This window comes from Diorhabda carinulata, chromosome 2 (assembly GCF_026250575.1).
Source record: "Diorhabda carinulata isolate Delta chromosome 2, icDioCari1.1, whole genome shotgun sequence".
NCBI lineage: Eukaryota > Metazoa > Arthropoda > Insecta > Coleoptera > Chrysomelidae > Diorhabda > Diorhabda carinulata.
In genome coordinates this window covers 27222697-27250082 of record NC_079461.1, presented here as the reverse complement: position 1 = coordinate 27250082, position 27386 = coordinate 27222697, and the positions used below count along the sequence as shown (strand labels likewise).

At 32.9% G+C, this 27386-nt stretch overlaps 1 protein-coding gene across 1 annotated transcript; it reads right to left on the bottom strand.

Moving 5' to 3' along the window:
- Window positions 1-726: 726 nt before the first annotated feature.
- Window positions 727-25819, bottom strand: LOC130904164 (LIM domain only protein 3-like). Its single transcript, XM_057816756.1, has 6 exons — window positions 25501-25819; window positions 15468-15554; window positions 8128-8410; window positions 6018-6143; window positions 3801-3942; window positions 727-867 (listed from the first exon to the last, which is right to left on the bottom strand). The coding sequence occupies exons 2-6, from the start codon at window positions 15496-15498 to the stop codon at window positions 811-813; spliced, it is 639 nt and encodes a 212-aa protein (XP_057672739.1). The 5' UTR covers window positions 15499-15554; window positions 25501-25819; the 3' UTR covers window positions 727-810.
- Window positions 25820-27386: the final 1567 nt, after the last annotated feature.

Genomic DNA, 27386 nt, shown 5'->3' with positions numbered 1-27386 from the left:
ATTATATACTTTCCTCGACTTTTCCATCAATAAATTTAATGAAGCAACCTCAGTACCTTGTCTAATTTTGAGCGGTGTCGAGATAAGTCAATTTCTTTTTCTTTATTCATTTTTGGTCGATTTTTTATTACATTTTAACACAAAATAAAAATTGAAAAATATATGCACACAAACAATAATCTTGATAGGTTCGAGTCAAATTTATTATTACTTCGATTTATAATTTTCTCTGTCGAGAAACAAATCAAGACATGCATATTCCAAGTAAATGCGGAGTGCATTCAAACTGTAGCATTCCAGGTTCGATTCTGGTTTAGGAAGATTCATTTTTTTCTTCATGTGTTCTGAACTACAATAAGCAAATTTAGTGGATAAAATTTCAAAAACCGATTTTTTACAGCAAAACAATATAATTTTATAGCCAAATCAAGGAAGCATCTAAAAGAAGCGATTTAATAGGAGGTACAATTTTTTTCTCTAGACTACGGTATGGTTTTATGTCAGTACTTTCATACAGAAGATGAACATATTTGTTTTTGATAACCTAAATTATTTTTTAAAATCATCTTCACGGCCACACTCTGTTGTCTTTTTCTCATCAGTTGTTTATATGTTTTCATTGAAAACTGTTAACAATATTAACATTAATGAAGTTACTTACCATTTTTTAAAATTATAAATCAATTTTTTGAATCTTCTTCATGCCAAATAAACTAAAAAGCGTAATTCTTTGTTAATTCATTTTATTGATAATATAATTTTTACAAAAGTATTATATTCAGAAGTTTTCATAATTTACTTATGTTACTTTTAATGAACTGTTGCTGTTTGTCTTGGATTCGAAGAATTGTACCCGAATTCGTCACGCTGAAAAAAAGTGATTTGTTATTAAATTAGCTACTATTAATGCAAAATTGATTTAATGTATCGTTTATCATATACAAAGTTTTCCGCAAAAAATTCGAGAGTGACTAGATCACGTGAAAATAATGCTGTGACAAAAAATATATGCTTTTTCCGTTCTGCAATAGTCGTTACGCACCTTCTAATTTAGTCTTGAGAGCATAATATCTTATTTAGGAAAACTGTTTTAATCTCAAAGACCCCTTTGTCTAATTACTTTACTCGATTTAAATAATTTCACATCAAAAATCGGTTTCAAGCACTTAGTCTACACTTTTAAATATTTAAATGTAATTTAGGTAGAGAAAACTTTTCTCGGCGTATTCTATTATATCATTCCCACTCAAAAACTTCGCGTGTCAGAGGATTATTACTTTTTTTTGTTGGTAGATCTCTGATACAGAGTGTGCCATAAATTCTTGAACCTTTTTAACCAGCTTAGCGTAGGAACCAAGCGCGGTCTTCGTAAAACAATTTTATACAAACAGTGATTGTCTAAGTGTTGTTTTTCAAGCGCTTAGTCGACACTTACAAATATTTAAATGTAATTTAGGTAGAGAAAACTTTTCTCGGCGTATTCTATTATATCATTCCCACTCAAAAACTTCGCGTGTCAGAGGATTATTACTTTTTTTTGTTGGTAGATCTCTGATACAGAGTGTGCCATAAATTCTTGAACCTTTTTAACCAGCTTAGCGTAGGAACCAAGCGCGGTCTTCGTAAAACAATTTTATACAAACAGTGATTGTCTAAGTGTTGTTTTTCAAGCGCTTAGTCGACACTTACAAATATTTAAATGTAATTTAGGTAGAGAAAACTTTTCTCGGCGTATTCTATTATATCATTCCCACTCAAAAACTTCGCGTGTCAGAGGATTATTACTTTTTTTTGTTGGTAGATCTCTGATACAGAGTGTGCCATAAATTCTTGAACCTTTTTAACCAGCTTAGCGTAGGAACCAAGCGCGGTCTTCGTAAAACAATTTTATACAAACAGTGATTGTCTAAGTGTTGTTTTTCAAGCGCTTAGTCGACACTTACAAATATTTAATTGCAATTTAGGTAGAGAAAACTTTTCTCAGCGTATTCTATTATGTCATTTCCACTCAAAAACTTCGCGTGTCAGAGGATTATTACTTTTTTTTTGTTGGTAGATCTCTGATACAGAGTGTGGACTTGGACTTTTTTAACCACCTTAGCGTAGGAACCGAGCACGTTCTTCGTAAAACAATTTTATACAAACAGTGATTGTCTAAGTGTTGTTTTTCAAGCGCTTAGTCGACACTTATAAATATTTAATTGCAATTTAGGTAGAGAAAACTTTTCTCAGCGTATTCTATTATGTCATTCCCACTCAAAAACTTCGCGTGTCAGAGGATTATTACTTTTTTTTTGTTGGTAGATCTCTGATACAGAGTGTGCCTTAAATTCTTGGACTTTTTTAACCAGCTTTGCGTAGGAACCGAGCGCGTTGTTCTTAAGCCGCGTCCCAATTGGACAAACAATGGATAAACATTGTTAGCCAAACATTTCATGTATGGAAGGAAAAGGGGCCGCCATTTTTGTTTGTCTAGAATGTTCCCGTCCTAGATCGAACATTGTTTGTCAGTGACTTCCCTTACTACCTGTTTTAGTGTATTTTGAAGTGGTTTTCCGGCGTAATTTTTGGATATACACATTATTATTTGTATTTTTTTATTGAAAATATTCAGTGGAAAAGTGTGTGTGTGTGTGTGGTTTTTCCGCAAAATGAGTAAAGAGCTAGGAGAATTTGATAAGGTTAATTAACGTTTACGTAGGTAAACCTTTATTGTGGGACCCTAATAATGATGATTATAAAAACAAAATCAAAAGAAGAGATGCATTAGATAACATAGCAAAAGATTTAGGTGTAAATAATGTCACCGAGATTAAAAGGAAGATTGAAACTCTTCTAGTGCAATATAAACGAGAGAAAAAGTTACTAGCAACAAATTGTAAGTCCGGGAAACGTTTTCCAGCATTATATCAGTCCAATTGGAAAATAGCGATAGCCAAGTGGGATCGCCATCCATTAACACCGGTGTGGGATCGTCAGAAAAAAGCTCCACGAGTAGCATGCCGTCGACGAATTCTAATAAAAAGACTAGCAAGAGGCAAGCTCCAGATACATGATAATGAAAGAGTGCCATGAGGGAATGAACAAAGAGAGAGAGAGAACAATTTGTTTATGGCGAAAACGTAGACATCAGATTAAGGAAAATAAAAAATCCAAAGAGACTTTGTGTTTTAAAAAACAATATCGATAATTTATTATTTTAATATGAAATGGAGGAATATGAGGAAACAAGGACATTTGTAACACCGGAAACGAGAAACGCAGGAGAGCTTGGCAATAAAATTGAAAATGAGGAAGAGGACGACATAAGTGAATATAATGACGAGTTCAGAGATTCACCGTTGACACAGTTTAGTTCGCTATATGATTAAAAAATTGACTAATCTTTATGGTTAATATCAAATTTTGAAATGGGTGTGTAAATTACTAGAGGTCCTACAGCATACGGGTGAACATAAAGAACTTTTTACGACAATCAAGGAAAGAAAGTTGCAGTACCTAGGATATATAATGAAAGGCGAGCGATATGAGATTCTCCGCCTGATAATAGAAGGGAAAATCGAAGGAAAACGGTCGGTTGGTTGTGGACAAAATTCATGGCTGAAAGACTTGCGCAGATGGCTCGGACAGACGTCTACAGAAATATTCAGAGCTGCGGTTTCTCGTGCGACAATAGCCATTTGGATCGCTAGCCTCCGCAGAGAGACGGCGCACTAAGAAGAAGAAGAAGAGGAGAACGGTTGTTAAGAAATTGATAGATAAGAGTTTTCGAAAATCTGAAGGTTAGATTAGTAACTTACCTGTAAATTATTCACTTGTCGCTTAATATGAGCTAAACTGGTAGGATTGTAAGCCATATTTGCAAACACCAACCGTTCTTCGTAGTCGTATTCACAAAGAATTTTATTTTCACATAAATAGAATCTATCACCTACGCAAAACCTAGAAAAATATGCATCTTATTTAATGATTAGATTAAAATTTAGGAGAATATTATTGCCATTACAAAATTACGATTGTGGTGTTGGGCGCTATTTCTTGACGAGATGTGAAACTATTATTTTTGAGATTAGAAATTTACATATTTCGCCATTCAAGCAGTGCACAGAATGAGCTTGATGTTCATAAATGTATAAATATATATATAACCGTTTTCGTATTGGGAATGTGGCAAAATTAAACACCAAATTGTACTTACTTTAATATATTCCGAGCTCTCGAATACTTATGTAATCGTCGCCTGGGAAATAATTAGTTAAGATTCGGCGATTTTAAATTGTGTAATTTCTAGTAAAAACATAAAATTCATGGATTTCAAAATTCATTATTCAAATTGACGCTTGATAGAATTAATTCTATGATGAATACTTAAGTATTCGAAAGTTCGGAATATATTAAAGTAAGTACACTTAGGTGTTTAATTTCGCCACGTTCCCAATATGAAAGCGCTCGTAATATAGCTGGCAAAGATTTCGTTCCAATTCAAAAATATATATCTAAACAACGGGGATACTACAGCTTCTTTTGCCACATCCCACTTTTTTATCTATACAATCGTTTTCTTGGATAGCTTTGTCTTTTTAATTCCTTCCTTCCAGGTCCTTGAGGGTCTTCTATTCTGCGGTTGGTACATTAATGCTTTCTTCGGCCACCTGTTCTGCTCCATCCTCCATCCTCAACACATGTCCGTAATAGAGCAGTTGTTAGGTCTGTATTCTCTTTGAAGTCGTGTACACTCGACCTCTTCTTCATTTCGTATATGCTCTGTTCTGGATATCTTGCACCCATATGTTAAAAGGGGCTCCACTATGACTTTGTAAATTGTCATTTTTGTGTTTAGGATCATTTTTTCTTCCAAAACATTAAGATCAGACTTTGTGTAGCTTTTTCCTTTTTTGCCCTCTATTTCTTATATCTTCTTTTGTTGTTCCATCTTCGGAAATTATGCTTCCTAGGTATTTAAATTGTTTACATCGTCAAACCCTGTTCGGGGTCTCCTTGTGTGCTTCAGACCGGCAGATATTGTATTTGTGACATATTCATATTCAAACACCATTTTGCAAGTTTATCGTCCAATTTCTTCAGCATATAATCTGCATCTGTAAGCTATAATAACTTGGTCGTCTTCTATCTTGATTCCGTTTGTCGCCATTTTAGTTCTCCAGCTATTCATAACTTACTGAATGTGTATTTGACATAATGTTGGAGATAAGCTGCATCCTTGTCTCAAACCTTTCGAATACGAAAATAGTTTCGATATGGATAAATGTTTAAAAAAACACCCCGAATTTAAAACAGCACAGAATAAACGCGAACATGGCGCTGGTTTTCTAGTACATAACCTTAAAAGAGCACGTGTATAAACAAATTCAAACAGTTCTCGTCCATTTTGAATTATTTATAATGTATTATATTGTAATGTTTTTTTTTATTTATTTAAACTATTTCTAACGATGGGGTGAATTTATACATACGTTCATCACTTACTTACTTAATATATTTGTACGCTTACACTAAGTACACCTGAACTAGTTACTTTTTAGTTTTAGTTTTCTTTATAACATTATTGTATATATCCGGCTGTTTGTTATACAAACACTTGATAAAGTCATTTTTCAAATTATTTGATTTATAATTATGAAATTACCATGTATAACTACAAATTATACTAGAAAAGTGAGGTTATGTTTTTAACGTTCGCGTAAAAATTAGAAATTTGGTTAATTTCTACGTCAAGAGCGCAGTCATTGAACTAGCATTGACATTTATGAATGTCTATACCTCGTCGGGTACGCGTTCATTCTGTGTACTGATTCAGTCCAGTGAATTCGCAATCTGACAGGAACAAAAAATATTAAAACTGGCGAGTTGTAGGTAAATTTCATTAAGTGGTAATTACAATATCAAACACAAATTTTTAGAAACGTTTTTTATTTTTTAAATGGTTTAACCAATTCGCCAACTCGCCAAAATAATCGTGAAAAAAATTTGTATTGGAAATAAACGAATTCACTTACCTATTACTACATTGCTGACATGCAAAACATTCTAAATGGTAAACATTATTTTTGGCTTTCATTACCATTTCAAATGCAGGTATAATTTTACTACAGGCAGCGCAATATCCCGTCGTACCAAATAACCTATAAATTATAATTAATGTATGGTAAAATTAAGCCAATAGAAATTACGAATTGATCATAGTGGCTATATGCTTTGCGATTTAGTTTAATCACTTCAGTTTTTCAGTGGGTCCCATTTGTGTTACCACCTTTTGAAGTTTCTCAAAAAGTGTTAAAACCGAATTGAGCAATCGATTGTTACTTATCACTCGTAACTTAACGTATGTAATTTTTTTAAAACCTCTCGATCCACGCTTTCATGATTAACCGCTGATTTCTCCTCATTACTCGTAAAACAATCGATTATTTTTGAAGCTATTGTAATATTATTACTGGGGGCCGGTTTATCAATTGAAATGTTTATAATGTAATTAAGTTTCTGTCGGATAATATTAACCTGGAGTTAAATTCACAGTTGGTATTTTCTTATTATTTTCATCCACTTGTTTATCAAATGACAGATAGGGAATGTTGGCAATAATGATGAATAAATATAATTGACTCGCTTGGCTGGGTATTTTTTCCATAGACTTTTTGTACGCTATGAAACTACATTTAAATTCTTATTCATTTATCAATAAGTGATGTTATCATTTAATTTTTATTCGGATATAATGGATTTTGTTTATTACCTATTGGTATGATGAGGACACCGATCTTGTATAATTCTTAATGTTCTATGTAGTAAGTGGAACAGTCGATAATTTTCAGGAATGGGATAAGCATTAGGTATAAATATACCTAATCGAAGAGTCATTCAATATTTTCAACACAAAATTCAGTGTGATGGTGCTGCAATATTTCCAAAATTATATTTTATGCTGTCTTCTTCCCAATTAAATTGGATTTGAACTGAAACTTCGTAGGTGGATCCCCCAATTTTAGAAATAGAAAAGGGTACAAACTGTATCATCTACAAATTTAAAAATTCTGGGCATAGTTGCACGTTGGCTAGGCTCTGTCCGTTACCAACATACACATTTATTTGACAATTCAAATCTAAAAATTAGATTCGAGAATCAACTATGTTGCAGTTGTTAAAACTTATTTCTATTTGCTTCCAAGCTTCTTATTTGGATTTCCACTTTATCAGTTATATCAATTTTTTATTTTCGATTATATTCTTCTGTTTTTCAACAAGTTTTAAAAGTAAATATTTCTCTTCAAGAGTAAAATTGCAGCCTCGTTTCTTAGTTTTAGTATTTCACATTTTTGTAGAATAAATTTCACTCCCAAAAATAAGTAAAAAGTATACACACACCGGAAGCCAAATATATTTTAAAAAACCTAATATTTAGATTTAGACGCCAGTCCTCAAATTGTTGTTCTACGGTACATATGAGGGCTTTTCGAATACTGTAACCTCGATTCAGGTAGATCACCTATCAGCTGATTGTGAACGAGATTTAGATCAGTTTCCGAACGTCACCATCAATTTTCGGTTGAAATTTCAAATGATGTACAAGAACTTTTAATTTTTATTACTTTTTCCGTGCGTTAATTTTTCCATGATATGCATCCACGATTTATCCACTCACAAGTTTAATATCATTATCGACATGGGAAAGCTTAAGAAGACAAAAGTTGGAGCTTTAAAAGTGTGTCGGAAAAAATGAGGACTATGTCGAAGAATAGACAACATTGTCAGTTTTTCAACAATGTATAAATCCAATAATAACAATAGATTATTGCTAGAAAGATAAATAAATGGAATTTAATTTAATACAATTCCCAAACTGAGGTTGTGCTGAAATTGCAGTCAGGTTTATCAAACATACTACTATAAAATAATGGAATTTCAAGTTCAATGAACTTATAACCAGTTGCAATGCGAAATTTTTATTCTAAACTGCACGTGTTCACCAAGCCGTCATATTGCAAGCCAGTAGCTCAAGATGAGAGTTCCATTTCTAACTTACGCCTGTAATGTCTTTTTATGTTGGGGGAATGAGTATTTCATTGGTTGCGGATGGTAACATTGTGAACATTGCGACTAATAACTTACCTAAGATAATCCCTTTGACATAGGATAAGATTTGCTTTGGTATACAGCGTAGATCCTACTTCTCCCAAACGACAATCACAGCAACCACACTTGAGGCAATCTTCGTGCCAAAATAGATCCAATGCGTTGAGAAGAAACCTATCGTGAATATTTTTATGACATCCTGCACATTTACGCAAAATGGAAGCTGTTTTAGATAGCGTATTTGAAGAACTCGACACTGTTGCAGTACTAAGAGCACTCGACGCAGTTTTAGCAGTTGATATTTGATATTTAGTTAAATCTGAAAAAAAAAATAGTATGGATATTTAGCAAAGCTGCGAAAAAGAGAATAAATATAAAATTGGAGAATAAATGGTTTTGATTGATCTGGAGAAAGCGTATGGTATGTCCAGAATATGTACAGGGTGGCATAATAGAATGTGCATATTTAAAAAATAGATTAAAAAATAAGTACAAAAAATAATAGTTAGAATAAAATTAGGGAGTTGTAAATTGATAACTGAAGTTTATTTTTTTAAAATAACCATCTAATTGATTACCCTTTCTACGACTGGACTTATTCAACCGCGAACGGAAATTATTGAAAACATTCTTCAGTAATACTGAATGATTACTGCTATTTTACCCCAAATATTCTCTGCAGACTTTGTTTTTAAGTTATCCTCACATAAAAATCAACATACGTCAAATCGAAACTACGAGGACGCCATGTAATTCAGTTTACCTGGCAAAATCTGTTTCACAACTACCATGGAGTTATTTGTCACTGGTAGCTACGTCTTTATGAAACGAAGTCCTAGCATTCACTATATATTTGAAGTTTCAACTTCTAGATAAAAAAAACTCTCAATAACATAGCGTTCGTTAATAACAGTGACGTTAGGCGCATTTTCAAAGAAAATAGAACCAATTATTCCTTTGCCCGATATTGCTGCCCATACAATACATCCTCGTATACATACATACATATCCTGAAGAAGAATCGCACGTCGCGCTAGAATGCTCCTTCGTTTCCAGCTATAAGTGAGTTCTGCGTGTTCTTTTCGGAGTTTAAAGTATTATGCAGCATTTATGGAACGTTGGAAATCAACAGGTACAATACTTTCCGTGGTTCCCAGAGTACAGTACACATAATCTTACCGGGTGACCTGCTTGTCGTCGCTTTGACTGGCGCCTCTTCCTCCTTCTTTCTCCCCTCTTTAGATGACACCTTGCTTTCGAAAGTACAATAGTGCGCTCATGTTTCGTCTGCAGTGAAATGCGCGTTGAAAAACCTTTACCCTCCACCGCTTATTGTTTCAGAAAGCGGCTACAAACTTCCAACTGCATGAATTTTTGCTCAAAGCTCAACAGTTTGGGAACCCATCGTGCCGTTATTTTGAGATATTGAAAGGGTTCTACACTACTTATAATAGTGCCAGCTTCAGCCAAAATTCCTCCTACGTTCCTCCATAACGAGCTATTCTACGCAGCGAATGGTTTTGGTGTGATGCTGGTCGCGGTCGACATTTTAAATACAGCAGACCTACAGCATTTATTTCCTAAGCGCCGAAGAATTTCCGTGTTTTTAATGCCTTTTCAACGCTAAAAAAAGTATGAACGACAACTATGCCACACTGTTAATAAGAGACCCAGCTAACACATAATCAAGCCGCGACTTTCAAAACATACGTACCATCTACAGCGTTTGTCTCGATCAAAATTTGAACCGTCTTCATATTTTTGGCTATTATTTCATTTAATTGCTCCCAATCTAATCACCTTATTACTTATCCGTTATATCCACCTGATCCGGTTGCCTCCAATTATTTTCGTTTCTAAATTTGGCAAAACATTTTAATGGAGAGCGATTTTAGACAAATGATATAAATGAAGATAGCAGAGACAAACACGTATTTTACGAAACTGTTGAAAGAAAATTTTATTGGATAGTTTGAATAAGCATGCAACCCCCATTTAGAAATGTTTGTTATGGACATATTGGTTTCTTGTTTCTGTTTTATTAATATTCAGAGTTTTATGTATAGAACGCCTCAATTATCTCCGAAACGGCTTGTACGATTTTTATAAATTTTTGTGCGCAAAGGTCTTGTTATACGGCCGGTATTATGGTACATAGTACATTGTTGTCGGAGCTTTTTTTTTCCCGAAAAATAATGAACTTTGTTATTTCAAATGGATCTCCCTATATATATTGTGTTTTTTTTTAAATGTAATTGAAAATATTCGAGCTAACTCAGGTAAAATACTATTTTCCAATAAATCTACATACGTCGGGCCATTTAAGTTAGGTACCCTCAATGAAAAAGGGACCAATTACTTTGTCGCCTATTATTTCAGTCCATACATTGAGTTTTTCGGGATATTGGGTGTGGTATTTACGCATCCAACGAGGATTGTTACGTGACCAGTATCTACAATTATGCCGATTTACGTTTCCATTAATATAAAAAGTGGCATCATCGCAAAACATTACTTAAAAAATTTGGATCGTTTGGATTGTAACATTTTTCCATCATTAGGTCTGCAAACTCTTCACGTCAATTAAAATCGTCATCTGACAATTCTTGAACCAACGTTACTTTATATGGATGCAATTTATTATCACGTAAAATTTTCTTCACGGATGTTTTCGAAATATCAAGTTCAAGCGTGGATGGTCTTCCAACAGGACACAAACATCTAAAGATTTCTTTAAATTGATGTAGTTTTACTCAACTAGTTTTGTTAAACTTTTTCACTAATTTACTGACAGTAGATCTTATGATATTTCGATTAGGATATAAATTATTGAAAATATACGTTTCTTGTTAACTTCTACGCCTATCATCTTATCCTAACATCATTAAAATATCAATTCGTTCTTTCTCAGATCCATTGTGACTTTCAATAAACTTCAACAATAATATTTTATTGAAACGTCAAATTTGTTATTGTAGCAGTCATAACCACCTAAATGTATTATTTTAACTTTGGCGGAGATAACGCAAATGCGGCGGGTGTAATTTGGGCGCTAACCATCCTTCTTTACCTGTCTGACCAAGAAGGGTAGATAATTCGACATGTATTTTCGGCGCTAAGATGTGCAGGTAGGTCGAGTCATAAAATAACCCAATAGAGGGAAAGTTGATAGATTTTTAAGTAGGTTAGGTTAGGTTAGGTTATGTAAATCTCTTATTTTATATTAATATGTACTTAAGTACTAAATAAAAATATAAATAAATATAAAATTTACTTTGTAGAGTGTTACAAAAATGTTGTGAGGAAACTTTATTAAGGGCAGATTTTTCATTTAAAAAAAGTGCAAAGTAGCCCCCTCTAACGGTAAATTTTTTCAGACCAGTGATAATAGGTCATTTTTCTTATAGGAAAATCTAAAAATACAAAAATATATCTTATTATAAATGTCGGTGATTTAATAAATAACTGTATTTCATAAATCATGTACTTCAGTCGGTTAGCGCCCAAAATACACATAGGATTAAAATGACCCTTCGGTCTTGGAGCCTAGTTTACATGTTGTAAAAAGTCCATTTATCCTTTAGCGCCCAAATTACATCCGCCCCGCAAATGTAGCTATAACTCCGAAATTATGGCACTTAGATGTAGATGAAAAATAATAAGTATCACATGACCCTTGTACATAAAAATTTATAAAAATCGTACAAGCCGTTTCCGAGATAATTGAGGCGTTCCATACGTAAAACTCACTCTATATAAGTAGTGCTTGTTACAACCATTATTTTTTGTAATTGCTCCCAATTTTGTGATTTTTTTACTGATTTTTAGTGGCGTGATTAGTTTCTTGAAACGTTCCTTCTAGTTCAGAACAAGACTACAATTTAACAATTTTTAAATTTGACCGTCAATGTTTCCTTTAAATTTAAATAAAAATATTTATTTGGAAAGTTATATATGCTCATTCTGTAACTTGTTACACGTAACTTTTTTACTAGTGGCGTGATTACAGTTTCTTAAAATGTTCCTTCTAATTTAAAAACAGACTAAAGTTTCTATTTTTCCTTTAAATTTAAACGAAAACATTTCTCCAGAAAGTTATTTATATAATATGCTCAATCATTAGCTTGCGCATACACCAGAATATTTGCATTTGAATTGATATTTGTTTTTAAATTAAATTATCTTGATACAAAACACAAATCTAGTTGTAAAGTGAAATCCTTGAAAACAGTTTTAATCTCCTTTTGAAAATTAAATTTGGGTATTAAAAATTCAATGTTTAGCATGCTAATTAAATTGGGTAGAGAAAGAACGGGTAATGAAACGTCAAGACCCAGAAGTGATTAATTGTAGGATTTTAAAAAGGAGCTCGACGAGAAAATAAGACAGCAGGAAAAGTATCAAGACTTTTCAAGTATTAACGTGAGGAAAATAATAAAATGTTAATTCATTTGATTGGGATATACCTATCGCTTTGATATAAAGGTTTTTTCATAGGGCATAAAATGAATCTTTCTTATTTTTGAGCAAAGCGGCGAGGTTTATCATAAAATTAAGTCATATAATTACTCACTAAAATATTTCAATATTTCTTTTCTAAGTTTCACTGTTTATAAGATGTATTCTGAGATTCGCCACGTATGACACACATTATATACATATCATTGAAACTGTAATACACGTAGAAATATTTTTCTTCAGTCAATGTATCTAATACGAGGGTTACGAGTTAAGTTTTGATTTGGACAAATAAAAACAAATATTTATAATTGGATATGGCTTTATTGTTCTTAAAAATATTTTCCATTAATATCAATACACTTTTGCATGAGTTTGAAACAATTGTCGAAGCATTTTTTTCTCATTCCAACTAAGGTACCTATAAAACATGTGATTTGAATGCGTCAACTACTTCGTCATGTGTAGAAAAACGTTGACCTCGCAATTTATTTGTAATCTACAGGAATATATAAGAAATCATTGGAGCCAAACAAGGACTGTACGGCAGATGACCCATCAATTCGATGTTTTACCTGTTCAAACACGTTTTTGTTTGAACTGATGTATGAAAGCTGGCATTGTCAAGGTAGAGAATGAGTCATCTTCTGCGATTGGTTTTCCTGATATTTTCGAACACTTCTGACAAACAAATGCTGATGTACCATTTAAGTACGTTGCTCTAATGGAACGGTGACGACATGTCCAGTTATTCTGAAAAAACAGGCAACCATTTGCTTCGCAGTTTCTGGTTCATATGCATAGATCCATTATTCGTTGTCTCTCAGGATATAGACGTTGGAAAACCATCGAAAAACGGTGGCCCGAGATGATACTTCATCACCCGAAGTCGAGGCGAGTTAATCAGCACATTAACCCAACCAAAAAATCTGACGTACAATTTGTGCGCGAAATGGGTGCCGCGTTTGCTCACAATAGAACTAAAACAGCATCGTGAACGTGAACATGTTTTCATCAAGAGTTTGGCAATGCTTCACAGAAATAAACCGGAATTTTTGCTCCGTTTCATAACCATAGATGAAACGTGGGTCCATTACTTCACACCCGAAACAAAAGAACAATCAAAACAATGGACTGAAAAAGGAGGACCGGCTCCAAAGAAGGCAAAGACCGTTCTATCTACAGGCAAGGTTTGGCGTTGGTTGTTTGGGATGCGATGACTATCTTGAAAAAGGAGAAACTATCTATGGCGATTATTATGCGAGCTTATTGAAACTTTTGGGCGCAGAAATCAAGCAAAAATGGCCGCCAGTGGCTAAGAAGAAAGTATTGTTTCATCAATACAAGGCACCAGCTTTCACATCCGTTTTTTGCAATAGCCAAAATTAAAGAATCAATGTTTGAATTGCTACCTCATGCACATTATATGCCTGATTTAGCCTCCTAGTCTCAGACTTGAAAAAATGGCTCGGTGGTTAAAGAGGCAATGGGGTTTAATCGACGTCGAAAGCTATGTTTTGATCAAGATAAATGCTACAAGTATCTGTTAACAACTCAAATAGTACTTGTATGACAACAAGTTTTCAGTAAGTTCACCATTAAAAATGCCAAACTTTATGATGTCTTGTCTCCAACAGCTTTTGTTAGTGTAGTCATGCTAGTCGCCATCATCCGGATCGAATTGACACTATCAGAAGAAGATCTGGCTGCGATACAACATCAAAATGTTTCAGGAGGGACAAAACAAGTTTTTAAAATATGTGATATGTTGAACTTTTCAAGAAGATACACTATTCTATAAGAAGTTATCAGTAACCCTATTCCCTTACTTCTTTCAATATTTTGTTGCAAAAACTCGTAATAAAAAAGTGCAATTAGTATGCCTTTTTCCAATCTTTTCTCAATCTGCGCATCAACATCTTTTTCAGCTATATTATGAAGTTCAATTGTGGCTTGGTTATCAATAAGATAAAAAAGTCTGTGATTGGAAGTTGGTCGATAATACATTAGAACCAGTTCAGACCTTAATCCCATTTACGCCGGAAAAATTACCCTGCACGTTTTTTGCAACTTTAATGGAGATGTATTGCTAAATATGGCTGTGAGAAAGTTTAATTAATTTTTTCTCTTTTGAATAAAACCACACAAAAAGTTTCACAATCCTCCAAATTGCAGTTTTGGTAACTTAATTGCGATTCGGACACGTATCGTTAAGTTCTGTTACGATAACCGTAACCTGTCATCATAAGAGTAATTATTCTTTCCTGTTTGATACACGACACGTAATAAAATTTTTAAAGAACCTAATAACAATAAATACTTTTCCTAACTTAACTTTTTTAAATTTTTCAATAATTTTTATTTCAAACGACTATTAAAAATGTAATTATGGGATCTTGACGGTTTTTATTCACAATTTATAAAAAAATGATAATTTATACATGATTAGGAAAAATGATAATAAATTAGTTTGGAGTAACGGTGCACCTTGTATAATTCTAAGATATTCATGTGTACATGCAGAGCCGGATTTAGAGACCTGTAGGTGTTGGGGCTAGAAAGGAGTGAAATAATTATCGAAATAAAACTCAAATTTCTTCCTAGTTATTTTTATCAAAAAATCTTTTATTTTTACTGAGGTAGCTTTTGTGAGGGCCCCTCTTTTGTCGAAGCCTCAAGGCTGTAACCTCGGATACTTTTCCCTAAATCCAGACCCGTGTATGGCACGAAAAACTTGTATCCAACTTTTTTATTGTAAATTTAACAAAAATAGTAATATTGAGATGTCAATGTCAAATTATAATTTTATAGAGATTGAAATCTATTGAAAACGTTATTAATAATTAAAAGACGCCGTAAATCATAACCATGTATCAACAAATACATTAATAAGTTACTGAAATTCCAGAGCAACCTACCGGAATGTGTTTCTGTACTATGCATATCCATAAAAATGCTGATTGAAGTCTATGGAAAAAATTCGGTGTATCATTTTCAGTCCATATCTGAAAAGAAAAAATATGGACTTATAAATCTAATTAAATATAGATGTAACTTCATGTATATTTTATTTTCTAAGAATACCCCGATTCGGCTATACAATGAAATTATAATTGTTTTTAGAAGTCGTTTTGGCTCTCCAGCCGCTCTGCACCTGTAAGTAAAAAGATATTTTGTACACGATTCTTCGAGAATGGTCCCAGAAGTATCTGACCTGACCTAGAGATGGCAGTAGTTGCTTAAAAATTCCTACTGTATTAGAAAGTACACAATCTATACAGCATAAGTTTGAAGACGCCAAGTTTAGTCATCGTTATGTGATCCAACTCTTCTATTTGAAAGGCGTTAGCCCAACTAATATAATAGCTGAGCTAGATTTTACTCTGGTTGAGACTGCTCCTTCGTTATAAACAGTAAAATATTGGGTAGCAAAGTTTCAACGAGGCCCTACGACCTGCGAAAACCAGCATCGCAGTGGTCGACCAAATGAGGTGATAATTCCAGAAATGTTGAAGAATTTAATAAAAATTTGAAATTACAAAAACTTTATCATTAAATATCTTCGGTAATATTGATTTTAGCCACTTAGTGCTGAGGACCTTTTTTTTGTTGTTGTTTATTTGTTGGTCACATTTTTTATCATATCATAAGATAAATGTAGAAAAACGGGAATTTCTTGGAAAAATCAAGTTTAGAGGCCTGTACTACCTCGCCGGTGCGAGTTACGGCTTGACCGCAATGGACACTTTTATAGAGCATTCAATTCTGAAAAAAATCGTCCATGGGCGAAGCGATGTTATGAAATGCCACTGAACTATAGAAAGAAATCAGAGTATTCGTGTTTTTTAAGGGGAAATATTCACACCCCTAGGTTCAGGACTTAATATTAAGGTTCCAAACTTTTATGGAATTTTTTTTTGGGGACGTGCAACAAAATTTCACGATGGGACAGAAAAATAGTTGATCAAAAAGAAACACCCTAATGTATATCATATGTTTATGACTAATTTTACTTAGATATCTTTCTTTTTCATTAAATTTAATTAATTTTCTTTTGACTACGAAAATAAAACAAAGCAAATTGATAATTTTGAAACAGAATGTACAATTAAATTGTATGTAATGTGTACTTATTAACTCTTATTTTAGTTTGTAAAGGCGAATAATTCCTTGAACACTGATTCTATTGCAATACGACTAGAAGTATTCAGTTTAACAAGACAGAATCATTAATAAATTTTCTAATTAAGGCGAATTCAATTTATTTAACTGACCTATTGAAATTGAAAATATAAACGAAATATATATAGTAATAACATCATATAAAATGAATTTTTATCAACTTTTTCCATATACATTAATGCACGTGAACTAAATATTTTCAAAGCCATTTCTCTCCTAGTTTCGTCCCTGCATTAAAACGTGGAGTATACTTGCAACTTCGCCTAAATGTGTTTTAAAAGCTTTTCTGACATCTTGACCGAAGCGAACACTTTCAAGACACGAAACGGCTTTCATCTTTGCTGATTCCAACTCCGTCTAGTCGAAGTGTTAAGTGACAGCTAGCTGCGAACATCAAAATCTAAGAGAAAGCTCTAGGAAATTCTCACAACAACGCCTGACTTTTGACATGCTTTCGATTTTAAGTAGTTTGGCTATTTTTAAAAAGACCTTTTTTGAAAATCTTCTAAGAAGTTTTAGATTACTGAGTTTGTTATAGATAATTTAAATATTATGTATTCTTGGAAATATTTGTGCTATACAGGGTCCGTAGAAAGTTGGAACATTGCTTAACTGTAGACATCTGAGATGGAAATAAGTTGATTTAACTCACACTTACCAATACCCAAAATCATCTTGTTTATTTGGACAATTTGTTTTTCTAAAAAAAATTATTTTACAAAAAGAGTAATTTAAAATAGTTTTAAGCATCCGTCTCGCTGCACAAATTTAATGGTAACTCTTTAGAGCCTAGGCTGGAAGCTTTCAATAGATATCAACCTTATATTTGACAAATCTTTAGGTGATTTGCATCGTTCAACTTCAAGGAAGATGGCAGCGTACTTTGAAATTACAGAAATTTCTAAATTGTTTCAGGTTGTTCTAGGTTTGTTATACTTTGTACCGAAAACGGCTTAAGGCTTCTCAGCTTATGGGTTTTCCCCCCAAATTTAGGGAGAAAAAATGTGGGATTGGACGTTTTTAGGGATATTATACTTTTAGGGACTTTTATAACTTCAAATATCGATATATAACATTGTAAAAAATAAGTTTCATAACAGAATATCGATTGAAATGTGATTATGGTTCGATCCACACTGCAACAAAATGGTGGATCATTCACAACATTTCATCCGCAAAAATGTTGAAATTATTCAATGTCAATATGTATGATTTTAAAAACTCGCAATCCGAGGAAAATGATTTGTTACTTGCAGTTTTCAATACTATATAAAGAATTCAAAAAAAACTAATGAAATTATTATTTATTGATTGTTTTAAATTTATTTATTACGTTAAAAGTATTTAATTATTTATTTTATATATAATAAAAGGTTTTTGGGAGAATCCCTAGTAATTGTGGAGGTTTTAGGGGTTTTTCATTGGGGTTTTAGGGAGATGAATTATTGAGAATTGGGAATACTGGCTGAGAATGAAACTTTTAGAGAAAATTGAAGAATAAACTATTTTTGAGCTGACTCTGTATTGTCAAGGCATCGCGATTCTAGCAGTTGTTCTAGATTTGTTCTGAAATAAAGCGTTAAAAAAATATTCAAGCTTTCGAACAATAGGATTATGATCGTTATTCTTAGTTTCTTCTCAATTATTCCAGAATATTTCTGATTATTTTGAGAAAATTGTTTATATTATTCGTGAAACGTAGAGAAAATTTCTCAGCTGAGTCCGCATTATAACAACCACTAAAACTGCGTTGTCTCCAAAATGTAATAAGAATTTCCCCCAAATTTCTGAAAAATAAACTTTTTTCGAACGAGCATTTATATAAGGAGGTAAAAAAGCCTCGAGAAATGTAGGAAAAAGCTATAACATCTCAGAACATTCAATATAATAACGATTTCTGGAAATTGAGGTGGCACTGGGATAGAATTAGTTGAATACTATAATCAATTTTCTCAATATTTCTAAAAAATACTTTGTTTCGAAAGTTATATTTTATAACAATGGAAAGCAAACTAAGATAGTATAGAAAGTAAGAAGACAAGTAGCTGGAGCAAATAAGGTCGTGGTTTATTTTCAGAACGTAGTATTGCAAAACAAACACCTAAGACAAGAAACAAAGGCACGAATTTACAAAGCGACAATCAGACCTATATATCCAGGAACAAGGCCAGAAACATCAAAAACGAAACAGCGGAGACCACAAATATAAAAATTCCCAGGCAAATCTCGGAAAAAACACTACTAGACTTAGAAAGAAGCGAAAACATCAGACGATCATGTGATGTAGATAAAGATAACGAACGAGTATCACAGTATAAACATGATAATGTGAGGAAAGTACCAATGGATGAACCAAAAAGTACAAAATTCAACCTTCACTGGAAAAATCGAGGCAACCGTATTTCGGCTTGCTGAGCGAAATTATAGAAATAGAAGATTATCAGAAAACTATAAGTTCTTATTGTGCCAATTTAGTTCCAAAATTACCTGAGGCTGCAAAAAAAAACGTCAGGAAAAGTTACAAAGCAACAATCAGACCTATGATGACCAATACATCAGAAACAAGGCTTGAAACATCAAAAACGAAACAGTTCTTGGAGACCACAAATAAAAAATTCTCAGGCAGATCTCGGAAAAAACACTACTAGACTTAGAAAGAAGCGAAAACATCAGACGATCATGTGATGTAGATAAAGATAACGAACGAGTATCACAGTATAAACAAGATAATGTGAGGAAAGTACCAATGGATGAACCAAAAAGTATAAAATTCAACCTTCACTGGAAAAATCGAGGCAACCGTATTTCGGCTTGCTGAGCGAAATTATAGAAATAGAAGATTATCAGAAAAATATAAGTTCTTATTGTGCCAATTTAGTTCCAAAATTACCTGAGGTTGCAAAAAAAAAACGTCAGGAAAAGTTACAAAGCAACAATCAGACCTATGATGACCAATACATCAGAAACAAGGCTTGAAACATCAAAAACGAAACAGTTCTTGGAGACCACAAATAAAAAATTCTCAGGCAGATCTCGGAAAAAACACTACTAGATCGAGAAAGAAGCGAATAAATCAGACGATCATGTGACGTATATAACAATAACGAACGAGTATCACAACGTAAAAAACAACAGAACAAACATATAAGACGAATTATAGACGATACACTGGTCAAAATACTCCAATTGGAATACGGAGTAGAGGACAACTACGAAAGAAATGGAGTGACAATCTAGAGCCAGTATGAGGAAAGATATTGAGAAAAATTGACTTGATCGATAAACGAATAATTCTCATTTTTTTGACTAATGTAACAGTTCTAAATTTGAAAATCAAGGATTTTCATGTGACGATCATTATCATTGTGGAGTTAAGTTAAAAATTGTGATCTACTTGCCTATGACACATGTAACTTTCGTTTATTAATAGGGGAGTTGTTTTTGTCAATTGTGCATATTTAATAAAAGGCCTACATTCCCTGGGCACTAAACATCTTACAGAGATGACCAACTTGTTTTGAATTTTATAAGATTTTTGGCACCATCTCACAAGCTGCCACGGCATGATAAACGGATCATGAAAAAATATATTCACGAGGGGTGCCTCAAATGTTAAAACATGCAGGAAAGTAAATTCGAAAAGACATTTGTGGTCATCTTTTAACACAGTATAAACAAGTAAGTACCAATGAATGAACCAAAAAGTTCAAAATCCAACTTTCAGCAGGAAAGATCGTGAGTTTGATGAGCGTAATTTTAGAAGATTATCACAAAAATGGAGCACCAGCTACACGTTCTTATTGTGCCGATTTAGTTCCAAAAACCCTGAGGACAGTGCATTAGGATAACACACATTGCGGGTTAAACAATTTTCTTCGGATTACGAAGCGCGGTAGATCAGTTGTTGAACAATCTTCCTTTCGAAACGCATTAAATGCAAGAATATCTATGGCTAGAAAAGTATGAGAACTTATTCTGAAAAGTAGTGTCCGAATACCAATAAACGTGTTTAGGATTACTTTCGCAATATTGAGAAAATGATCTGATTAAGTCGATCATAGTTTTCGGAAATCCCTGCAGTGACATTACAAATATAACCTAAAAATTTTTCAATGTTCATTGACGAAGTTGGAATTTCTATTTTCGTTGGTGATATTCATACTAAAACCACTCCACCAACGCTCACATGTACAGTGTGTAATTGTTGGTGTAGTGGTAGTGTGAACAGTGTGTTTCAGAGCGTTGATTGAAGCAGTTTTATATTAGTATGTTATTTTTTTCTCTCTTGAAAATTTAATTCCACTTAACACTAGTTGAATTTGCATCGGATAAAACTTAAGCGACGATTTTTCTAGTATAACATTACCAAATTCTCATTGTTTATCAATATTTTTAATCACTTTCGGATAAATAAGAAACAATTAACTAATTGTTTGTCTGTCTTCTTTTTCGACAACTTCGTTTTTCGGGAAATTAATCACTTAATCGTTTCTGTAGGTTGAGTACAAAAAATAAAAGTAACAGACAGAAATGCCCGATCTCATCTCGCCTAATATATTAAGAGTTTTCTGTTCTCATTTCCCACAGGACACTTATGGCAGCTAATGCCAACTAAGTGCTCTTCCGCAGATTGCTATACATCCTAAATATTTCATTCCCGAGCCAGAGAGACAGAGATATAGTCCGTTGTGATCGATCTTGAAAATTGGATGGCCGAAGATCATGGCGTAGGGCCGGCTAGAGTTTATTTAATTTACTTGGAAGTGACGTACGAGTTCAAATTGAAATGATTTCAGTCCCGAACCAATAAACATATCAGAAACTTTGAAAGTAATATTCGAATGCGTTCAGATATAAAATATTCGGAATTATTTTCGGAATATTTCTATTAGTAAACAAGGCGTGTATGTAAAAAAATGTAGAGGGTGTCTTATAAATAATGTAGCTTTCCAATGTTCACTTTGTTTATTGAATAATCATATAAAAAGAAATTCCAAATATAGTCCATTATTATTCTATGGTTTTGAGACCTTGGTAAAGCCATTTTTTGCGCTTAGATGCAACAAATTGTCGCACTGCAGTTTCAACATCTCATTTGGATAAATATTTATCTTGAAGAATTTCGCTATGGATTTGATTAAATGTTAAGACCGCTTGACATTATGCAATACAACTTGCAATGCAAGACGCAATATTTCTTGATCAAAATCATGCGCAGATGAAGTTTATCTGATTGTTTCATGCAAGATCTTGACATTATCGGTGTTGTGTCAATTTTATTGCGTGCAACTTGCAATCTACTTACTTTTGGCTTAACAGATCGGCCAACTTAGCTTCGTTATTTTCATTGTGAAACTAAGTACAAAAAATTTGAGGTTAGGTATTTGTTTACTTTTACGGTTTATAGAGACTTGCCTGCAATTTCTTGCACGTTGTATTGCATTATGCCAAGCGGCCTTTAATCTTCAGTGCAAGGATTGGTCTAAATGCTAACTTCATAACATCTCTACATATTGAAGACTGGTCTAAAATAGCAAACTCAACTGAAAAGCAGATTAATATATATGTGTATACATGTAGCAGAAGGCTTTCCATTCCAGCAAGAGTTCAAAATTCGGACACGAGCGCATAACGCGAGGTAGTCGGTTGGTAGTACTGATTCATGTTTGACAGTTGACAGAAATATTATTTGAATCATATTGAAGTCATTCGTTTTAAGGTGAGTTCTTTCCAAGAAATTTCTAGATGGGTATGAAGTGAAACCTCACGAACCGGAAAACGGGTGAAAAACCAGAGGAAGTGCGTTGGCAAATAATGGGGTGCGATTTGAAAAATCAGAGCGTTACAAGATGAAGTAAAGCGAGAATTTTGATGAGCCTTTCAAAACCCTGAATTTTGATAAAAAAGCCGTCGGCACACATTGTTGCAGTAGATAACTTCCTTGAACTATGGGGATCTCTTTGTTTTATTCTCTTTGAAGACAGTTTTATCTGGAATAGCTTATTGACGGAAATTTCGAGACTGAATCTGGCTTTCATGATTCTGATCATGAAAATCTGTAATTTTGTATCAGTTTTTATCAATTTCCAAATTCATTTTTGTAAACTCCATTAAAAAATCATTCAATATTAGATTTCATTGATTTGTTGTTTGTAAAGTAAAAAACACATTACCGTCAATAGAAAATGATAAATACGATGTACATCGACAAAGTTTAGTTTGGTTATATAAATGTACAGATACCGAAGAAATATTTATCGTACAAAAATCTACAACTGTTAAACTAATTTTCTACATAGCTTTAGACACGTGTCATGGCGTGTCACAAATTTTTGTATGCCTTCTTTCTAAAAGGTTATCACCTGTGTTTTCAGCCATGTGGGAACATGTTCTTTCAGATTGTTATCCTCGTTTAAGTGTTGACCAATAAAGAACGATTTTAGGTGTAAGAAAAGATGAAAGTTGCTAGGGGTGAGGTCCGGGCTGTACGGAGGATGATCAAACACGTTCCAGACCAATTTCTGTATAAGTTTTTTGTCATGACGTGCATTATCGTGGAACAAAACAAAATCTTTTGACAGTAATTCCCGTCGATTGTTTTGTATTATGCGGCGCAATTTCTTAACGGATTTACAGTAAACATGTGCATTGATTGTCTGGCCCACAACAAAATGCCTTTTCTGTCCCAAAAAAAAAAGGTTTTCGAGGTGTCAATATTCGCTTATGTTTAACGTTCGTTGGTGACGGAAGTGCACTGCCTTGTTTTTTGTGTAGTTCAGTTACAATAGCGATATTTTCTATGGCGAATGGCTTCAGCAAATATCTTGGAATAGAGGATATAATCAAAATCAAAATGTTACTGATTGACGGTCATAAATATTATTTAACGATGGGGTTGAGTCGCAGCAACAATGGGATAATATTGTACACATAATGCAACCTGTCGATGTAAATGTATTTAAACGATACAAAAGTGAGTGTAAAAAAAGTATGAAATTGGCAGTGTAAACCAGAATGTGTTAATTGTGTTTTAACGAAAACAAAATTTTGTCCTTTATTAAAAGAAATACTTTGAAGAAACTCATTGCCGAATTCCATCATCAATGGTTTGTAGGAAGTGTGGATTTTAACCATTTAATCCACACGCTGTTGTATATAGTGTGAAAAACGAATGGAAGAATTGAATATGGATCCTGCTGAACCTTACAAATTATCAAAAACAGAACTTGAAATAACCGAAAAACGATTAGTTACACTGCAGAATAAATTTGAAGAGAAAAACATTGAAAATTCACAGTGTTTCAGGCAATTTAGTTAGTTTTTTATGACTGAACACTGGAACACTCGTGGCTAGGGATTCTTAAAGGCTGACTACTAGAAATTTCTCCAATTGTAACTTTAAAAATTTTCTTATAATTTTTACGAGGTGTTACAAAAAAGGTGGTACCGTCTGTAGGATTGATAGCAAACTGAAAAATGTCTGGGGTTTGCCCAGTAAAAAATTTTACACTTTTTTTACAACTTTGCCGCAAATACTGGCAACATTGTATTGAAATTTTATACGAATATGTTTTGGAAGCTGATACATCCATCCAGAATTTGTCTTACTCTCATAGAGGGCGCTAGTTACACAGTTTGTACCAAGTATTATTGAACACAACTTTTTCAATATTAGATTTTATAAGCAAAATATATAATATAATATAAGCAAAATATTAAGTGAACTTGAAATCATTTAATTTTACATCAAAAATTTACTCTTGATAAAACTCGGTACTATGTACCGTTTTCGGAATATTTTGATTTGAAAATTATGAAATAATAACCGATACTGGTATAAAGTATTGATAAAGTTATTAATTATTATTATTATTAATTAGTAAACATTATGTGAATTGTAACAAAAATTCAGTCCAATCAGTATAGGATTTTGTTTTCCAATGCATGGGCACTGAGCTATTGGAGGCCTTAGTATAAAACAAACAACAGTTTGTGTCCCAGAATCGCAATACACGATAATCAAATTGTTTTTTGTTCCATACTAAGGTCTCCAATTGCTAAGTGCCCATACTTTGAAAAACAAGCGTTACGAAATTTTTTTACTGAGCGAACCCCAAATATTTTTCAGTTTTCTATCTATCCTAGAGATGGGATCACCTTTTTTGAAACACCCTGTATATGCCAAATACAAAAAACGGCGAAAGTAGTAAAAAAATTAGTACGTATTAAGTAGTATTTAACCAACTAAAATAGTTAGTCTTTTAGTTTTGCTTTAATTTTTTTTAATATGCTAATATGCAGAGCAGCGTTACATGGCCGAGCGCTGGGGCTGTTACCCCACCTCAAATCTTTACTGAGCAATTTTCATTTAGTTTTAAACACGATGTTTTTTTTTTGGTAGATTGAATTATTGATATTCGATAGTTTGGATATTGTTTCACAAATATTGGAATGTATCTAGTTCTTTAAAAAAGTCGCTGGTAGAGAAACGAATTGAATGAACTTTCTTTTTATAATTTAAATTGCAATATGCAATTTTTCAATTTAGAATGTAATAATTTAATATCGAGATCGATTTCCTCATATTTTCAAATGTTCATTAAATAGATAACTATAAGTATTTTTGAAATATAATACCTATTCCTCTTCCGAGACGAGGAAAACGAGAAACATCAATTTATTGTATTAACCTAAAATTTATTACCTCTTAACCCACATTTATGTTATGTTAAAAATTATAAGTATAGTATTTAAAGAAATGTCACTTACGTTATACTCTGGAGATGTACGCTTTAACCGATGATTAAATTATTTCTATTATTAGGTTCAAATGTATTTTAAATAAGCATTGCGACATAAATTCCGCCTCACCATTGAATTTATCTTGCTCACATTACATTTTTTGCATCAAACAACAATGGCATCGATATATTTTGTTTTGTAAACACGTGGTATTTGTAATATTTAGTGCTAAAACACTACCACTACCTATTAATATTCGCGATGAACTGCTTTGCTTAGGTTTACTGCCTTTTCTCACCCCTCATAGTTTCTACAAACCCGTCAATGCGTCGGTCACCCCTCCAATGAAGGATTTTAGACTTTCGACGCCTAAATGCGCAAGACTTTACGTTAATTAACTTTCGTTGTTTTCCAGTCTTTTATTTTTTATCCATTTAAATGAAACAAAGTTTAAAAATAAAAAATCCATTCCATTTCCGGATTCTGTTTGTAACAAAATGTACGAGGAGCGTTCAATAAAACAATATTTATTAAAATCTATACAATTACATATTTTTTGTTTGGTGGAAGGCGCTAATGTAAATGTACGATTACATCTAACATTTGTATCTTGACATAAATGTGAAATTTCTATGATAAAATTGAATTTACTGTTTACATGAATTATATAAATTATTCGATATTTACGGCTTATATACAGGGTGTTTCTATTTTCGACCGACAACGCTCTACTACAGAGAGATCTCAATAAATTATTCATTTTGATATAGGAATACGAACCCTTACGGGGCCTAGTTGCTGAGATTTAGGATATTTTATATCAAAATCAAAAATTTGCCATAAATCAAGAACGCCTTTAATTTCTTTTTTCAAATTTGGTGATCAATATGCTCCTTAATAAAGTAATATTTTGACATATACAAACTTTGGAAAATTCCAACCAATGACGCGCTGTGAGGGTTAGTTGTCACTTTCATCCCCCTTTTTTTTACGCCACTGGAGCAAATTTTTTTTTCAGTTTTTTTTAAATTGCCCGATTATTTTTAGTTAAAAAACGAATAACCTTTTATGGAGCTAAAATTAACGGTGTTGTAGAAATTTGCCTCTAAACAAAGGTCTGCAAGCACGTAAGTAATTTACAAATTAATTAATTATTCATTTAATTTTGAATAATGATAAGTGAAAGTTCAAAACGAATAAAAATTATTCATTATCTCAATTTCAAACAAAAATGTATTACAATAATAACAAAATTGGCAATGACGACAATAAAAATAATAATAGCACAAATTAAATTTAAACAACACTGTATTACAATAATAACAAAATTGACAAACTCGCAGTAGTTGTTCAAACTGTAGGCCGCTTACTTCAATACATACACTTATTACATCGTTTTGTCAATGAAAAATGTATCTTTGAGAATGAATCTGGATGGGATTGAATGATTTCTGCCGTAGCTTGAATAATTCTAGCTATTAGATCTTTTTCAGATTCGATGATTGTTTCGTACACTAAGACGTTCATATAGCCCCATATAAAAAATTTGATAGGATTTAAGTCAGGTGATCTTGAAGACCAAACGTTGGGTTCACCCCGAACAATCCATTTTTCTCTAAAAGTCTGTTTAAGTAATTTCTTGCTGCAGCAAAATGAACAGATGCTCCAACGTGGTGAAACCACATGTGTTGTCTAATATTTAACGGTACATTCTCCAACATATCTTCCAAAAAGCGCGTATAAATTGCTCCAATAATTTTATTTGGTAAAATGTAAGGCCCGATTAAGCAATCTCCAACGATACCCACACATTAACCGAATATTTATGATGAAATCCCCTTTCACGAACAAAGTGCGGATTTTCTTCATCCCAAACGTGACTATTTTTAGAGTTGAAAATTCCTTCCCTAGTA

What these genes read in the sequence shown, in the direction of transcription:
- LOC130904164 (XM_057816756.1), bottom strand. Translation starts at nt 15,498, where the DNA reads ATGGATATGCATAGTACAGAAACACATTCCG. An exon ending in TAGTACAGAAACACATTCCG is followed by an intron (nt 8,411 to 15,467) that starts GTAGGTTGCTCT and finishes TTTTTTTTTCAG; the next exon opens with ATTTAACTAAATATCAAATA. An exon ending in TGTCAAAGGGATTATCTTAG is followed by an intron (nt 6,144 to 8,127) that starts GTAAGTTATTAG and finishes TATAATTTATAG; the next exon opens with GTTATTTGGTACGACGGGAT.